A 15,714-nucleotide genomic window follows, 5' to 3' on the forward strand; every position below is an offset into this window, starting at 1 on the left:
TTAATATTATATTATACATTTGTATACCGTAGGTTTCCAGGTACTGGTATCTGCTCAAATGCGGTTTTATTTGTCCCCCGAGCAGTGGATCTGTTTGCTTTCCAGTTAGCATTCTCAACTCCCTGGGGAGTATACAACCCCTGCTGCCTAGGAGTATGAGAAGGTTTTTACATCCAGCTCACATATCGGGTACCCATTCCCTGTTGGGCGAACAGAGGTACATTTGAACTAAGTCACTTGCCCAGGGTGACACCAACAAGTTTTGACACTTGTGCTTCGGGTGTCTCTAGGTATTCGTGTTTCCACCATCTGGTCATCTACCAACGGATGAGTGGGTCCTTTTGAGTGCACAGGGTGAATGTACTTTAAACTAAGCCAGAAAGCTAACAGGAAGTCAAACAAAATAATTCAAATGTTAAACCATTGACCCTCTGGGAAAACTAGTCATGAACATCCTTTATTTGATAAGAACATGCTAATTTCTGATTGAAGTACCTTGGAGGCAATACCACTGGCAGGTAGTAGCATTGTGGAGTGATGAACAAGATGAAAACATGATAGGAGCCCATATCTAAGTAGCCACAGTGTCCCAAAGCCAACAGATATTCCTTTACAATGCCAGTCAGGGCCATGCAGTGATACCCATCAGCCCTGAACATGTATACAAGTAATGTGAATCTGGTCACCCTGTAACTAAAGCTGCTGCACGCAAGATGATGGTGACATTAAACCTGAGCTGCAGAAACAAACTGTGAACAAAGCCGTCACCGAGACTTGGGTCTCGCTTTCAATGGGTGAGCGCCTCACTTGACATGCCCAAGATGGCTACAAGTGTTGCGTCTATCAAACGTCCTCCGATGTTGACTTGCTCTCGGGATTATCCATGATAAGGTAGTGGAGGTGAGGACTGTTATAGGATACCTTGAAGCACAGGAGGATTGTTTTACTGGAGTGGGTTCAAGGTAAGCGAAGGGCATCGGAAAAACTTTGTAAAAAAAAAACTACATATGGTTTAGAATTGTGTTAATACCTTATTTTATTAAATATAGCACATACATTTTTAAAAAAACAGAGCTGTGTAGCGAGGTGTGTGCATTATACACACTATAATGAGTTTTGATGTTTAAATCCCTGATGCAAAGACATTACAATGAACACACAACACCGGACATACCATGTCAATAAATCTGTACCGAAATAGGTAATTTAATCTTGTAAGTACACTGTCTGGTTAAAAAAGTGTTCATTGTATATCTAGACCTATGTTTGTAATCTATTTTATTAATTTTATTCAAAATTCCATACAATATTGCTTACAATAATTTCGGCGAAATCATGTGTGAAGTGATTGGTACATCGCACAACTCACTGTTATACACAGCAACGATGGTCAGATAACCGCTATTGATGCCTTGAAATGAACATTAGTTGCCAGAGAATGGATACATATATCATAAATGCACGGTAACCTGAATCACAGTATGTAAAACAATGTCTGGCAGAACAGGAAATACAATTTTAACGGTACATCAAAATGTCTAGTGACTTCTTATCTCAAATGTCAAATGTATACTGACAAATAACTTTTTTGATAGGCATTTAGAAGTTGGAGTACTAAGTAAGGATAAGAATTTATGGATGAACAACTTCTTTATTACAATTAAGAGCGACGTTTCGGTGTAGGTTCTAACACCGTCATCAAGCAAGTTGGTCCATCCTTTGTATCTTGGCACTGGCTTCACCCATGGTCATCATCACTGCCCTTGTGTGTACACAGCAGGCTTTGCTACTCCAGTATACAATATCTACCCTACTGTATAAACATTGCCTCCTACGTGTATATATACTTGCTTACTGCACTCTGTAAATCACTTGCTTGATAACGGTGTTAGCACCTACACCGAAACGTCGCTCTTAATTGTAATAAATAAGTTGTTCATCCATAAATTCTTATCCTTACTTATACTGACGAAGTTTGTTAATACATGTTTGTTTATCTGAATTCGCTGAAGGAGTACGATGTATTTTTTTCTGAGCATAATATTCGAAAAGTCTTTTTGAGAAGGGGGTTGCAAGTTGCTTCAGTATAATGCATCACTAACTCCTTCATCCTCACTGGTTACTTATACATGTTGCTGACAGACAACATACCCTACTGGGTCATGGAGGGTGGGTGAGGTTTGAATCCAAGATTGAGACATGCTGAAGATGGACCCATGTTATCAGTGTCGAAACATCTGCATCATTACCTTGTTAGCACAACAGTGATGCGTTCTTCCACCTGCTGGAGCTGCATTATGGATGCCAATATATGTTTGATATGGGAATTAAGGACAAATTATCAGCCTCAATAAATCAGACTTCATGAAAGTGTAAAGTTATACACATGTATGTCCTCAACTGACAATACACCCTCAGGGCAGATTTCCTTCAGAGAATTTTCCTGCAATGAATTTCGCTCCTGAGAAATAACCAAATTTATTTTTTTATTGGTTGGAATTTGTTTATGGATTACAGAGATGACATTAAGATTCACCTCCTTGCTAAGAGGCAATATCCCTGCATTTGCTCCGAGTAAAAGCTAACTTTATCTTGTGTATAGATAGGGATCTTGTGTACTTATATGTGTGTGTACTAAAGTATATATAAGCATGATGAGTTCGTACAAAAATTCACTTTGTTTTTTTACCTCCAGATGCAAGGCATGAAACGGGGACAACCTTGTGCAACTACAGCTGTGAGAGCAGAAACCATCCCCAGACGACCATGCTGACGGGTCTCAAACACTGACCTCCTTCCACCTTGTGCAACTACCACTGTGAGAGCAGAAACCATCCCCAGACGACCATGCCGATGAGTCTCCAAAACTGACCTCCTCCCACCTTGTGTCTTCACTGGTTGACCTTGTGTTCTAATCTTCTACAATGAGCAGTGAGTCAATGGAGACGGTTGTCTGGCCCGACCACAACATGAATGAAACAGGAATAGCATTGTTCCACAATTACACCATTGGGAACAGCAGTGATACCACCACGGCAATGCAACCTCCTCCCAATTTCTGTAATCTTAAGCCAACTTTGGAGCAATGGGAAGTTGACCTCAGCTTCTATCTGAATGGAGTCATCACCTTGTTCACCATTGTCCTTGGACTTGTGGGCAACATGCTGACAGTCATTGTCTTGACCAACAAGACCATGAGAACATCAACCAATTGCTTCCTCATGGCTCTGGCCATCTGGGACTCCATCGTCCTCTTGGTCACATTCTTCCTCATCAGCTTAGGCGAATTCACTGATGAATACAAGTACACAGTCTTCCCCTACATTGTGGCATTCATATACCCTTTGGGTCTGGTTGCACAGATGATAACAATTTGGCTGACCGTTTCCTTCACTGTGGAGCGATATATTGCTGTTTGTCACCCTCTGAAAGCAGCTGGCATGTGCACGATCAATCGTGCCAGAATGGTGATAGTTGGTGTGTGTTTTGTATCTCTTCTGTACAACATACCCCGGTGGCTTGAATATCAAGTACTTGCCTTCACCCATCCACCAACGAATGACTCCTGTATGATAATAATGCCAACAGAGTTCAACAAAGACCCAATTTACAATAAGATCTACTTCGGCTGGTCCTACTTTTTGGTGATGTGTGTTATTCCCCTTGTGTCACTGGCTGTGCTCAACACATTTCTCATACTGGCTGTGAGACGTTCCAAAGCACAACGGAAAGATATGAATGTTCGTCAATCACGGGAGAACAATGTGACAATCATGTTGATATCGGTTGTTCTTCTGTTCATGCTATTCCAAGTGCCAGCTCTAATATACAATATGGCTTATGCTATCGACATAAACGCTGTACACTCTTCATTTGGATGGAAAATTCTATCAACTATTCGGAATTTCCTGGTGAATCTTAACAGTGCTGTGAATTTCATTCTGTACTGTGCTTTGGGGCAAAAGTTTCGACGGACATTTGTTCGAATATTTTGCCCAAAGATGCGAAAGAACTTGGATAATTTTAATTCGTTTTCAAACACATTCAAGATGGATAAGATGAAGAAGGCAAATGGGGCAAATAAATATGTCAAGATGGCCAACAAGAATAACCACACTACATCAACGACAGGGGATTCTGGGGTCGTCACCAAGTCTGCTGCAATTTCCAGGTACTCACCTCCTGTTTCTAATGACTCCAATTTCACTGATAATAGTGTTGCACCTGGTAGTGTAAAAAATGACAAGGTTGAAAAACCTACCAATGGTAACCTTGATAACAATGTTGAAAGTAGCAGCAGTGATGCTCTTGACTGCAATGTTCTTGACAGCAATGTTCAAACAGGTCACAATGCTGATGAGGAAAGAGTTTGCCATGAAAATGATGCAGAAGAAAAGCAAAATCTATCTAATGTTAGCACAGGTGATAATGTTAGCAATGGCAAAAAAGTTGAAAAGGATACCAATGATAATGTTGAGAATGCCCAACCAGAAGTTTTTAAAGATGATAAAGAACCACCAAATGATGAAACAAATAAGGCCCCAAATGATAAGCCAGAAACTAATGGTAAACACCCCTCATCAGATAACCATTTACCAAAGGAAGAATTCATTCCAAACGAAAACTTTATTGAAAATGAAAACTACATAGATATTGCTAAATCTGACTTAGATGCCCCACTCCTTCTGTTGTTGGAGAGTTGTAGGGAGAGTGACATTCTTTAGAGGCACGCCTACCTGGTGTAGACATCTCTCTTCCATGGCTCGGTGCTACCAGGCTCAGTTTTAAGAGCGCCATTCTTTGACAGCATCACTACTTTGTGGCTGATGTCTCTCTGCTTTAGCTAGATGCAATCTTGCATGAAACTGGACATGGTTGCAGCAGATATAGAAATGGTGACATATGGTAAATCCATAGCCATGTGAAGTCACTCTTTTCTGTCTGTGTGCCACATGAGTGGATTGGACTTGTCCGGGTCATCCTCTGCCAGGTCCTGCTTGTTCCAATCTCATGACTGGTGTTAGGGCTCTCAAGAGACCCAAGATGAACAAAAGTGGTCCTAGCAGATTCAGAACTACCAATGGAAGCTGACTGACTGCAACAGAAAACTGTCATATGTCTTCAATACACAAGGAATAGCAAACAGAGAACATTGAGAACGTAACCAAAAACTAAGAAACAGCATCATAATTCTGAGAGCATGTTGTCGGAATCATGTAAACGGCATCACTAAAACACCCTGCCTGCAGCCTTCCACACTATGCATGTACAGAATAAGAAAGAAGTTGACCGCCATGTCACAAGGATCAGCAAACAGCGAGTAAATTTACATCCTCCATCCTAATATAGAGTACCGGTATGTTTTAGGTGTATTATTATATTAGCACTGTATGATCTAAATTTACTCGCTGTTTGTTGATCCTCGTGACATGATGGTTAATTTTCTTCTTGATATGCACACGTATTGGTTTGTTTTCATGATACCGTTCCGGCAGCATGCTCTCAGATTTATGATGCTGTTTCATAGTTTTGGGTTACGTTCTCAATGTTTTCTGTCTGCGATTCCTTGTGCATTGTAGACATATGACAGTTTTCTGTTGCAGTCTGTCAGTTTTCATTGGAAGGCCTGAGATTCTAAGCAGCTAAGAACGTCATTGCTGTGGACAATGCTGGAAAGCAGCAAGGACGCAGAATCCGATCAGAGCAAGAGATAGGTGTTTGGCTCATTTTGTACATGTCTCAAATGCAATGTTCAGGTTGGCAAGAATATACTGCACAGGGGTAAGTGCTGTCCATGTCAAACTGGATGTTTGTAGGTAGCAACTATCATTTTCTTGCCCGACAGTAAAAATTGTGATTTCACCCGAGCATGGTTTAGGCTTGTTTTTAGCCATTTTACCTAAACATCTTGAACTAAAAGAGACCTGTCAACTGACTCATCTGTTTCATATTTAGATGACCTACGTATAAAGATTCAGAGCAACAAAAACTGTCCACAAGACTGTATGACAAGAGGCAAGACTTCAACTTCCCTTAATGTCAAACAATATTCAATATTCAACATTCAACAGGACATTTCCAAATTTAACACATCAGTGACAAGAATTATATCCAATGCAATTTTGTTTAGGTTAACACTTGATTTGCCTTTGTATGAGTTTGCGACAGGTGTCACCAGTGGGGCAGGATATGTTCTCCTATTCGCAAACACCTAGAATCATCACTTTTTGATAGGGATTCCAAAACGAAGGCTTATAATGTAGTCAGCCTATAGCTGGCATAATGCTGAATGAGGCTTTAAAAGAACAAACAAACATAATATAATATAATATAGTCAGAATCGTAAATGGTCATTGCTTTTAGAAGAGATGTTCAAAGATTATGGAAATGTTTCTTGTCGCATTTTTTCAACAAGAAAGCAAATATGTGTTATTTTTTATAGCTACATGAATACGTTCAAAGCTCTTTGCGACCAAAAGAAGGTAATTGAAATACCATGAGAGAATACATGGACTAGCTAAAAGTCTTAAAAGGTTTTCATCAGAAGATCAATATCACTGCTGTTTAAAACTGTTCCAATCAATGTAACCTTCTTATACTAACGACCCAGATAGTATTATTTCAACAACCTTGACAGTAAATTTGTTCACACAGCCAACTCATACAGTTTTTGTGTTGTTAAATATCTCAGAATTTATACATCACAAAAAAGTATTACATTGACACAAAAACCAAAATTGACAAAAGATTGCACTGTATGAAGAAATAATGTTGTTTTTTATGCTGAAAAGAACCTAGTTTTCGACAGATGACACCAAAGTAAATTAAGAAATACTGAACCGATTATTGAGGGCCGTACATAAATACTATAATGATTGTGGTCCCGGAAGCCCTTCAGTGCATGATATAAGTTAGATTTAGTTCAAATTATCAAGTGAAAGGGCTAAGAACTTGCCTAAAGCATGCTCCACGTGCTCAGGTGAAATCCCACTTTTTACTGTCCAGTGAGAAAATGGTAGTTGCTAATTACCAACTTCCGATTTGTCATGGACAGCGCTTACTCCCTGTGTATTCGGAAGAAATTAATTGAAATGGCAGCGAAGTGTGTAATGAACTTAAGCAGAATGTGTACTTACTGGTGAAAGGCCATCACTTACTTAGGAAGGCCATAGGAAAAGGTGGGTGCTTCAGTTTACTGCTCTACTACTGGGCATGTCTATGTGGACAAGGTGCCAGAATGAATGCAGGATGGACTGTTGAGAACGTATACATGAACTGTAAGAACAATGTGATTATGTTGCATTGGCCCATTAATGGGCTTTAACTAACATAGATCTACACATATTTACAAAATAACCTGTTATTTATTGGTAATTTTCTTTATAACTAAATCCTTAATTAATGCAGCTAACAGATTCAATTTGTTACCACACTATCATCATTCTATATCACCTTGATTCCTGCTCCACAAGAGTCATGCTTCATTTCTAAAACCTGCCCATTAGAAGTTCAAATATGAGGACTAAATCCATCAAACTAGTACTTAAAGCTTCAAGGTAATAAAACTCAGCAAATGTATGCAACACTTTTTTCGTGAAAGTCAAGCTAACCTTACACCACATTATTTATACATGTCACATGTCTAACAGTCCACGGAAGACATCCACTCTGAAATATGGTGTGTTAAAAGGACATGGTGACATTTTCACGATGTTCCCCGACTGACAAAGATAAATAACTCAAGAATGTTAAGGCAACCATTTTGTAGGTCACAAGTATAATTGTCCAACTACTTTCATACTTTACAGAAATCATATTCCTGAATATAAACCCACATATCATGTACTAAAGTATGACTTGTTATTGTCCCTGGTTTATTGATCGACATCATGCATGGGTAGTATCTATGGTCAACTACTGCTGCTTCATTATTGGAAGGTTTACGGCAGCTGCAGAGCTGAGATGACGATGTGGGTCTGCTGTAAGTTTGCACAGTGGCTCACTCCACCATGCATCTAGGTGCAATGAATGTTGCACTACCTGTAACAGGCGTTACGGTGATGGTGACGGTTGTACGGTGAAAGGAGGCCTTGCGTAAAACATATCAAAGAATGTACAGTCATCATGGTGAGATGATGTAGTGAAAGGATGAGCCAGTGAGATGCACTGCTTGAATTCAAATGTTATAGCACAGACTGAATTCCATTTCAAAGCACACAGCATTCAAGTTATGGCACACCCTCTCAGAGTGTTAAATTTGAAAGCTTTGTCACAACGATTTAAATTTATTTTTTTTTAAAAGAAAGATATATTTAGGTAGAAGACAAGTTCTGAACTTCAAAAGGCATTATTGTAAGCCGATGGTTGAGAGATAATATGTTCAACATGAAGTCATTTAAAGTATGGTTGCATTCAAATAATGAATTATTTAGTACATGTATTTTATGAAAAATTCAATATTTCAAAACGTCTTCTGAAAGTGGCAGACATTTTGTTAAATGCAAGAAAATACAAACTGTAGTCACGTGGTGAACATGTCGACAATAATTTACTGATGAAATATTACCTGGGATTAGTTTTCATCTACGCGACTGACCGATCAAAGTCCATATTGAGGGAAATGCTTATAGCAAAACACAATTTGTTCAACATGGACTGTTTTGTTTCATACAACCTTTTCAGATTGAGCTTACTTAATGAAAGTTTGTCAAATCTGTAGACACTGAGGCTGGCCATGCTCAAGCAAATCATTCAAATCATTCCCATTGAGTACTTGATAGTTTTCTTTGTCTATTGAAATGATTTGACTTCCTTGAATCCAGTCTATTGGTTATTATTAAACCAACAAGAAGATATTCTTTAAATATTTATGCTCAAACTGCTGTTTCAGGTAACTTCCAATTTTCTACTGTTCATGTGCTGCCTGAAATATGTCAGATGTCGACTTAGCTCACAACAGTGACACAAGTTGTGTTAAGCGAGATGTAGTAATGTTGTTCATTAATCACTGCAGTACAGTTTATGCATAGGTGAAGCCTGCATTCTGTCAGTAAACAAAAAAGAGCAAAGATAATTACGCACATGTATGTATGTGTTGTTATACGATTGTTTTTGGACATTTTTCATGCATATTTTTCCAGCAATTCAAAACTAATTGGATTATGATGACATATTTTGCGTGATTTACCCAATACAATCAGGAACTCTAAGACAGGGTTAGGCTTTGATCAATGGTCTTCTTTAGGTCTCCTTTTCTTTGGACTTCAACCATGGACTCATTTGGGGGGGCCTTGCAGTGTACAGTTTTGTTAAAAAATAGGTCAAACAACATATGTTCCTATAGTTGTTTAATTCAAACATATTTCCATCTTTCACAAATATTAAGGTTTTCTTATCTCAAACAATGACCATTTATAGTAATCCAATTATATTTAATCATTATTCAGAATACATATTGTTGAACTTTACAAAGATTTAAAGGAAGTTAACCTACAATAATATACAAACGTAGTTTATTCTGAATGCGACTATAACATTGTGAAATTTTGGGCAGTTGTCATTATTTAAAGAACAACTTTGTTAATGACTTCTATAAATAGATTATCCTTGTTTTTGTATGCTGTCAATTGGAGCCTTGTACAGTATCAGAAAAAAAGTGCAATAGAAATTTTCAGACAGTCTCATCAATAAAACAATGGCCTGGTTTTTCCTAGTACAAAGAAATATAAAAATATAAACAGTAAAGTCTGATCTATGAATAAAATATGCTACTTGGACTATACATAGACAAGTGAACATATAAATGAGAAGATTCACATGTTAAATGGCGGTAAAGATGTGGAGTCACTTCACACGTACAAATACTGAATGTGCAATATATTTTTAAGGCTGCTGCATTACAAAGAAATGCTTGAATGTTGTGTGTGCCATGAATGGACAAGGAAACAGTTTTGTCTGGCTGATGGAGAGATGTGGACTTGTGTTCTGGTGTGAGATAATGAGTGGACAAGGAAACAGTTCTGTCTGGCTGGTGGAGATCAAGATGTGGACTTGTGTTCTGGTGTGAGATAATGAGTGGACAAGGAACCTGTTCTGTCTGGCTGGTGGAGAGATGTGGACTTGTGTTCTGGTGTGAGATAATGAGTGGACAAGGAAACAGTTCTGTCTGGCTGGTGGAGATCGAGATGTGGACTTGTGTTCTGGTGTGAGATAATGAGTGGACAAGGAACCTGTTCTGTCTGGCTGGTGGAGAGATGTGGACTTGTGTTCTGGTGTGAGATAATGAGTGGACAAGGAAACAGTTCTGTCTGGCTGGTGGAGATCGAGATGTGGACTTGTGTTCTGGTGTGAGATAATGAGTGGACAAGGAACCTGTTCTGTCTGGCTGGTGGAGAGATGTGGACTTGTGTTCTGGTGTGAGATAATGAGTGGACAAGGAAACAGTTCTGTCTGGCTGGTGGAGATCGAGATGCGGACTTGTGTTCTGGTGTGAGATAATGAGTGGACAAGGAACCTGTTCTGTCTGGCTGGTGGAGAGATGTGGACCTGTGTTCTGGTGTGAGATAATGAGTGGACAAGGAAACAGTTCTGTCTGGCTGGTGGAGAGATGTGGACTTGTGTTCTGGTGTGAGATAATGAGTGGACAAGGAAACAGTTCTGTCTGGCTGGTGGAGAGATGTGGACTTGTGTTCTGGTGTGAGATAATGAGTGGACAAGGAAACAGTTCTGTCTGGCTGGTGGAGATCGAGATGTGGACTTGTGTTCTGGTGTGAGATAATGAGTGGACAAGGAAACAGTTCTGTCTGGCTGGTGGAGAGATGTGGACTTGTGTTCTGGTGTGAGATAATGAGTGGACAAGGAACCTGTTCTGTCTGGCTGGTGGAGATCGAGATGTGGACTTGTGTTCTGGTGTGAGATAATGAGTGGACAAGGAAACAGTTCTGTCTGGCTGGTGGAGATCGAGATGTGGACTTGTGTTCTGGTGTGAGATAATGAGTGGACAAGGAACCTGTTCTGTCTGGCTGGTGGAGAGATGTGGACCTGTGTTCTGGTGTGAGATAATGAGTGGACAAGGAAACAGTTCTGTCTGGCTGGTGGAGAGATGTGGACTTGTGTTCTGGTGTGAGATAATGAATGGAGAGAGTGGTCAATATTTTAAGACAAAGACAGTTGTGATGGAGATAAGGTGCCTGTGGATTATCGTGCTTTCAAGATAGATTTATATTTGGTATTAATAATTGTATCATACATATCCTCTAACACATGTACAATGCCCTTCGTGATGCTAGCTACTTTTGTTACATACTTTGATATTACCTAGATGTTTGTGCTGTGAGTTGTACTCTTCCTGTACTTAGCAATAATCCAGAAATGACTACTGTAGCCTTTGGTCCTCAATGGAATCTATGTGTACATCCATAAGAGATTACATTGTGGTAATTGCAGGAATATTTTACAAATAATTAGCATTAGAAATTGCAAAAACAGTTTGTATACATCTATTTCAATTTCTGGCCACAACCAAAGAAAGAGCAGTTTGGGAAAAAGTCTCTGAATTTGAAAAATATAATTAATTTTTTTTATATTTAAAAAATAAGTTGAAATTCATGACAAAAACTGTGTAAAACACTTAGAAAAATGAATATGCCATGATTTGCTTTTCTTAAGAATAAATACACCTTGCAAATATTTCAAATTTAAACTGTAATCAGACAATAAACAGGTATCAAAAGCACATTCATTTATTCACAGAAAGTAATAAGAATAACATTTCTGAATATTTTATAATGCTATGTTAATTATTTCCACAAAGAAGTGCCATTTGAAAAAAATCATAAAAATACAACAAGCTTGTAGGACATACATACAGTTGGGAATTTCCTGACAAGCAACATGACACTTTAATGCCACAAGTAACCAACAGAATATCTCAGACATAGCTACACATAGGCCAGACAGAACATTGTCAGCGCCTGTGAATGTGATTCCATGAATAAACATTCCTCAGACATGTCAAAGCAGCACTCCACAGATTGTTAATAATTCACATCGAAGTGAATCCACTGTGATTCAAGATTTGTAGTCACTGTCCTATAGCCATCTGTACATAAATTGTTGATAATGTTTCTAAATATTTCTGTTATGTAGGAATATTAAAAAACATGTTTTTTCCTCCAATTGTGTTGTAAGAAAGTTTGGATTGCTATATCTGAAACACATTGTTATATAAATGACTAAATTACATTGATAATGGACAGGATATGTGTTGATAGACTCTTAATTACATAACAGAAACATGAAACCACTGCTGCAACATATTTGTTGTTAACAATCAAATCCACAAGAAATTTACAACAAATGATATACTACTCAAAACAAGTTAAAGAACACCCACGATTGGAAGCCTGTGAGTTGCAACACCTTCCAGCCATGACAGATTAACTATAGTCAGTTGAAGAAATCAGGTGTTCTTTAACTCCTGTTGAGTTATACTTAAAGCATCTGTTCCCTTGTTTTATGATACAACCAAGTAAATGGCATGCCAGCCTGATCAATGACAATTAAAGACACAGCTTCAAGCAACTCTCTATTTGGGCTGGCTGTCAATACAGATCACAGAGATTGATAATCATTAAGTAAATAGCGATCAATTATTTATAGATAGTGGAGTGGTAATTTTGAGCAACTAAAATTCCTATAGCAATCAACATATTTCACTCCACTGGTGAGTGGTGGCACATTTATGCAGGGATTACTTTGTGGACATTTGAGATACAACAAAAACAGTTATTTTCCATCTTCAGCAATTGACATTATTGACAATAACAGGTTTTGGTAAATCTAAACATTACTTCATCACAATAGTTTATGTAAGATATTATCAAGGACTCATTTTTCATATTGATATTAATTAATATTTCTTCCCATCGACGATTATTCCGATTATCGTTATGTTTTGCCAGCCTTACTCTCGATACTGAACATGTTTTGAATCTGCACACAAGTCAGCAATATTTGCAGCTACAAAGATAACAAGATGAACTAGATACAGTGTCAAAAAAGTGAAATGTACTTTGCAATAATCTTTCACACCAAAGGGTATAAATATGTCTACAGTGTCTTACTTATTTTCGGAGGATCTGATGGACAGAATCAGTGACGTTGATGAATGGTTGTCATCATGAGTAAATGGAGTGAATCACTGACCATGCCTGCACAATCTCATTAAAATCAGATCTTGTATTTTCATCTGATACATGCATCGAGTTATGGCGACACTCCATTAAAGGTCACATCAGATGAGGGCTGTTCAAACTTTGACCATCCTGTCTAAATGAAGGATGTGTGCATATCTTGAGCATATCTTGAGCATATCTTGAGACAATCAGACGCCAGCTTTCCAAAATGATTTGGTTTCATTTCTTCATCACCTTGATTCAGAACATTCAATCTTAGCAAAGAAGACTGATATAGTATAAACTGAGTTATACCCTCCTGAATGACAGGAGGCATAAAATACCCACAACAGCTTTATGTTTATGCATTCAGAACTCCCCAAGCATATTCGTTTTCCAGAAAAAGAAAACAGTCATACTTGTCTGGATGCTTTGCTCACTTGCTTAAAGAATTCAGAAGCCTCAACACTGATTGGCTGATTAGAAAATTCCCCTGCCATGATCTTCATGCAGAGAGGTAGCATGTGGAGAATATAAGATCTGACTGTCAAGACACTGATGCTTTCAATCAGTAACTTGCCTGGTCAGGACTCAATTACTGCTACTGATAGATCAATGATAGAGCTTGAATATTGTTGACTGCACCTTTTGACTGCACCAACTATTTGATACTTAAAAGTACATTCTCCTGCCTTTGTGGCTGAAATATTGACGACTGCATCATTTAATTGAACACACTCACTATGATACTTAAAGGTACATTCTCCTGCCTTTGTGGCTGAAATATTGACGACTGCATCATTTAATTGAACACACTCACTATGATACTTAAAGGTACATTCTCCTGCCTTTGTGGCTGAAATATTGACGACTGCATCATTTAATTGAACACACTCACTATCTGATGCTTAAAGGTACATTCTCCTGGCTTCGTGGCTGAAATATTGACGACTGCATCATTTAATTGAACACACTCACATCAACATTAGTATGTAACAGACTGTCTGATAACAAGTCCAGTGAAGCACTGGGTCCCATTTACTAACATAATGAATAGTATATGATTTGTGTCCAAACTGATATGTTTTATCATGCTGTGAACAGCAGAGAACTGCCTTTGGTCATAGTTATCTATATATGCACATTTTGTTTTTATTGTAATAATACAACAGCGTCATTTATATCACACATGCAGTGTTGTGAAACATTCTAACACACATTGTCAGGTTACCTAGTTTATTTCATCATTTCCTTTACAAAACTAGGTTTCCCTCTATTCAGAAAACAGTAATACTTCTAGGCTGAATAGAGGAATGTTTATTGGTCACATGAATCAGATAATTTCAATCATGATTCTAACATGTTTTAATATCCTCATTTTAATTAAAAATACCCATTTATTTCAATGTGCTATTATGAAGTGAGCCACCACTGTCATGTTTAAAGTGCAATACACATTACTTGTCTGCAGGGCAACAACAGAATATAGACTCCCCAAATGTTTTGTTTTGTTTAGTTTTGCTTCAGTCATAAAATTCCTCTTTTAGTTTAAATGAAGTTGATGCACCAACATTTATTTTCTTTCCCTCGTGTTAAGTGTTCCACAGTCATTGATACATGACAATCAAATTTCATGGTTTCAGTCAATGGTTAATGTATCAAAATATCCAATCAGAAAACCCTTTACAACTGGTTCAATGGCATACTTGATCTTGAAGTGAATGGGACTTGATACATTCTACACTTGCTGTTACCAACACTTCAATCTGCACAATCGATCTTCACAGTAAGATGGTTCGGGATAAATAGGCGCATTATACCGTTATTGATACATTCTAAAAAGAAAAAATTCAAATCAAATAACAAACTACAGCATCCTTCAGGATGTAAAGCAACTTCTTTGAAGCATTCCAAACAGAGAATACAGCTTGACAAATGTACCAATCACTTCAAGAAAGTTTCTAGCACTTCAGATAATCATAGAGATGCTTTTAGAAAATTTCCCACATATGTTGTACATTTATTTGCATTTCTATGCATGTTACCATGGTGTATGTATCCTATAAACAAACAGCTATAAAGTTCAGGCAAAAACCTCTTCAGGTGTTTCAACTTCCAATCAATCAGTTTACTGCAAAAGTTCCAATTTTTTAACCTATTCCTTCCAATTGCAATCAAACAAATGCATTTCCCTTCTTAACTTGTCAACCTTTAGACATGTATATGAGCATTTATAGAACACAATAATGTGTATCGTTTCCTTTAGTTTAAAAACTCTTTTAATCAATTTCATTTACTTATTTACTTGTATGAAGTTCAGAAAGAGATATGTTTTTGTGAATAGAATCTGAACTTGATAGTTGTGTTTGTTTCCTTATATACAATATACATTTGTTGTGATGTTGCAATTTGTCAAACATGGCTATTCATACAAGTGCTCAATTCTGGCATTTATGCTAGTGTTAAAGGTTTTACATTATTATTTTGTCTTTTTTGATGATAATCATCCTTTTTACAATCCATTGGCTCATATAGCATA

At 37.8% G+C, this 15,714-nt stretch overlaps 2 protein-coding genes across 5 annotated transcripts in view; one reads left to right on the forward strand and one right to left on the reverse strand.

The window, feature by feature from the left end:
• Nucleotides 1-15,714, reverse strand: part of LOC139453864 (focadhesin-like) — a 347,871-nt gene that overhangs the window by 237,506 nt on the left and 94,651 nt on the right. The gene's annotated exons all lie outside the window — the stretch shown is intronic.
• Nucleotides 1-15,714, forward strand: part of LOC139458944 (FMRFamide receptor-like) — an 89,187-nt gene that overhangs the window by 11,432 nt on the left and 62,041 nt on the right. For 2 of the 4 annotated variants that reach the window (XM_071240397.1, XM_071240385.1), the window contains exon 2: nucleotides 2,696-5,093. In XM_071240397.1, coding sequence (XP_071096498.1) covers nucleotides 2,925-4,724 — 1,800 coding nt within the window. In that variant the 5' untranslated portion in view covers nucleotides 2,696-2,924 and the 3' untranslated portion in view covers nucleotides 4,725-5,093. Of the gene's footprint in view, nucleotides 1-826; nucleotides 963-2,695; nucleotides 5,094-15,714 lie in introns of those variants that run through there. The other 2 variants (XM_071240390.1, XM_071240405.1) reach the window with 2 other exon arrangements.

Source organism: Haliotis cracherodii, unplaced genomic scaffold, assembly GCF_022045235.1.
Source record: "Haliotis cracherodii isolate W230 unplaced genomic scaffold, xgHalCrac1.p SCAF_1, whole genome shotgun sequence".
NCBI lineage: Eukaryota > Metazoa > Mollusca > Gastropoda > Lepetellida > Haliotidae > Haliotis > Haliotis cracherodii.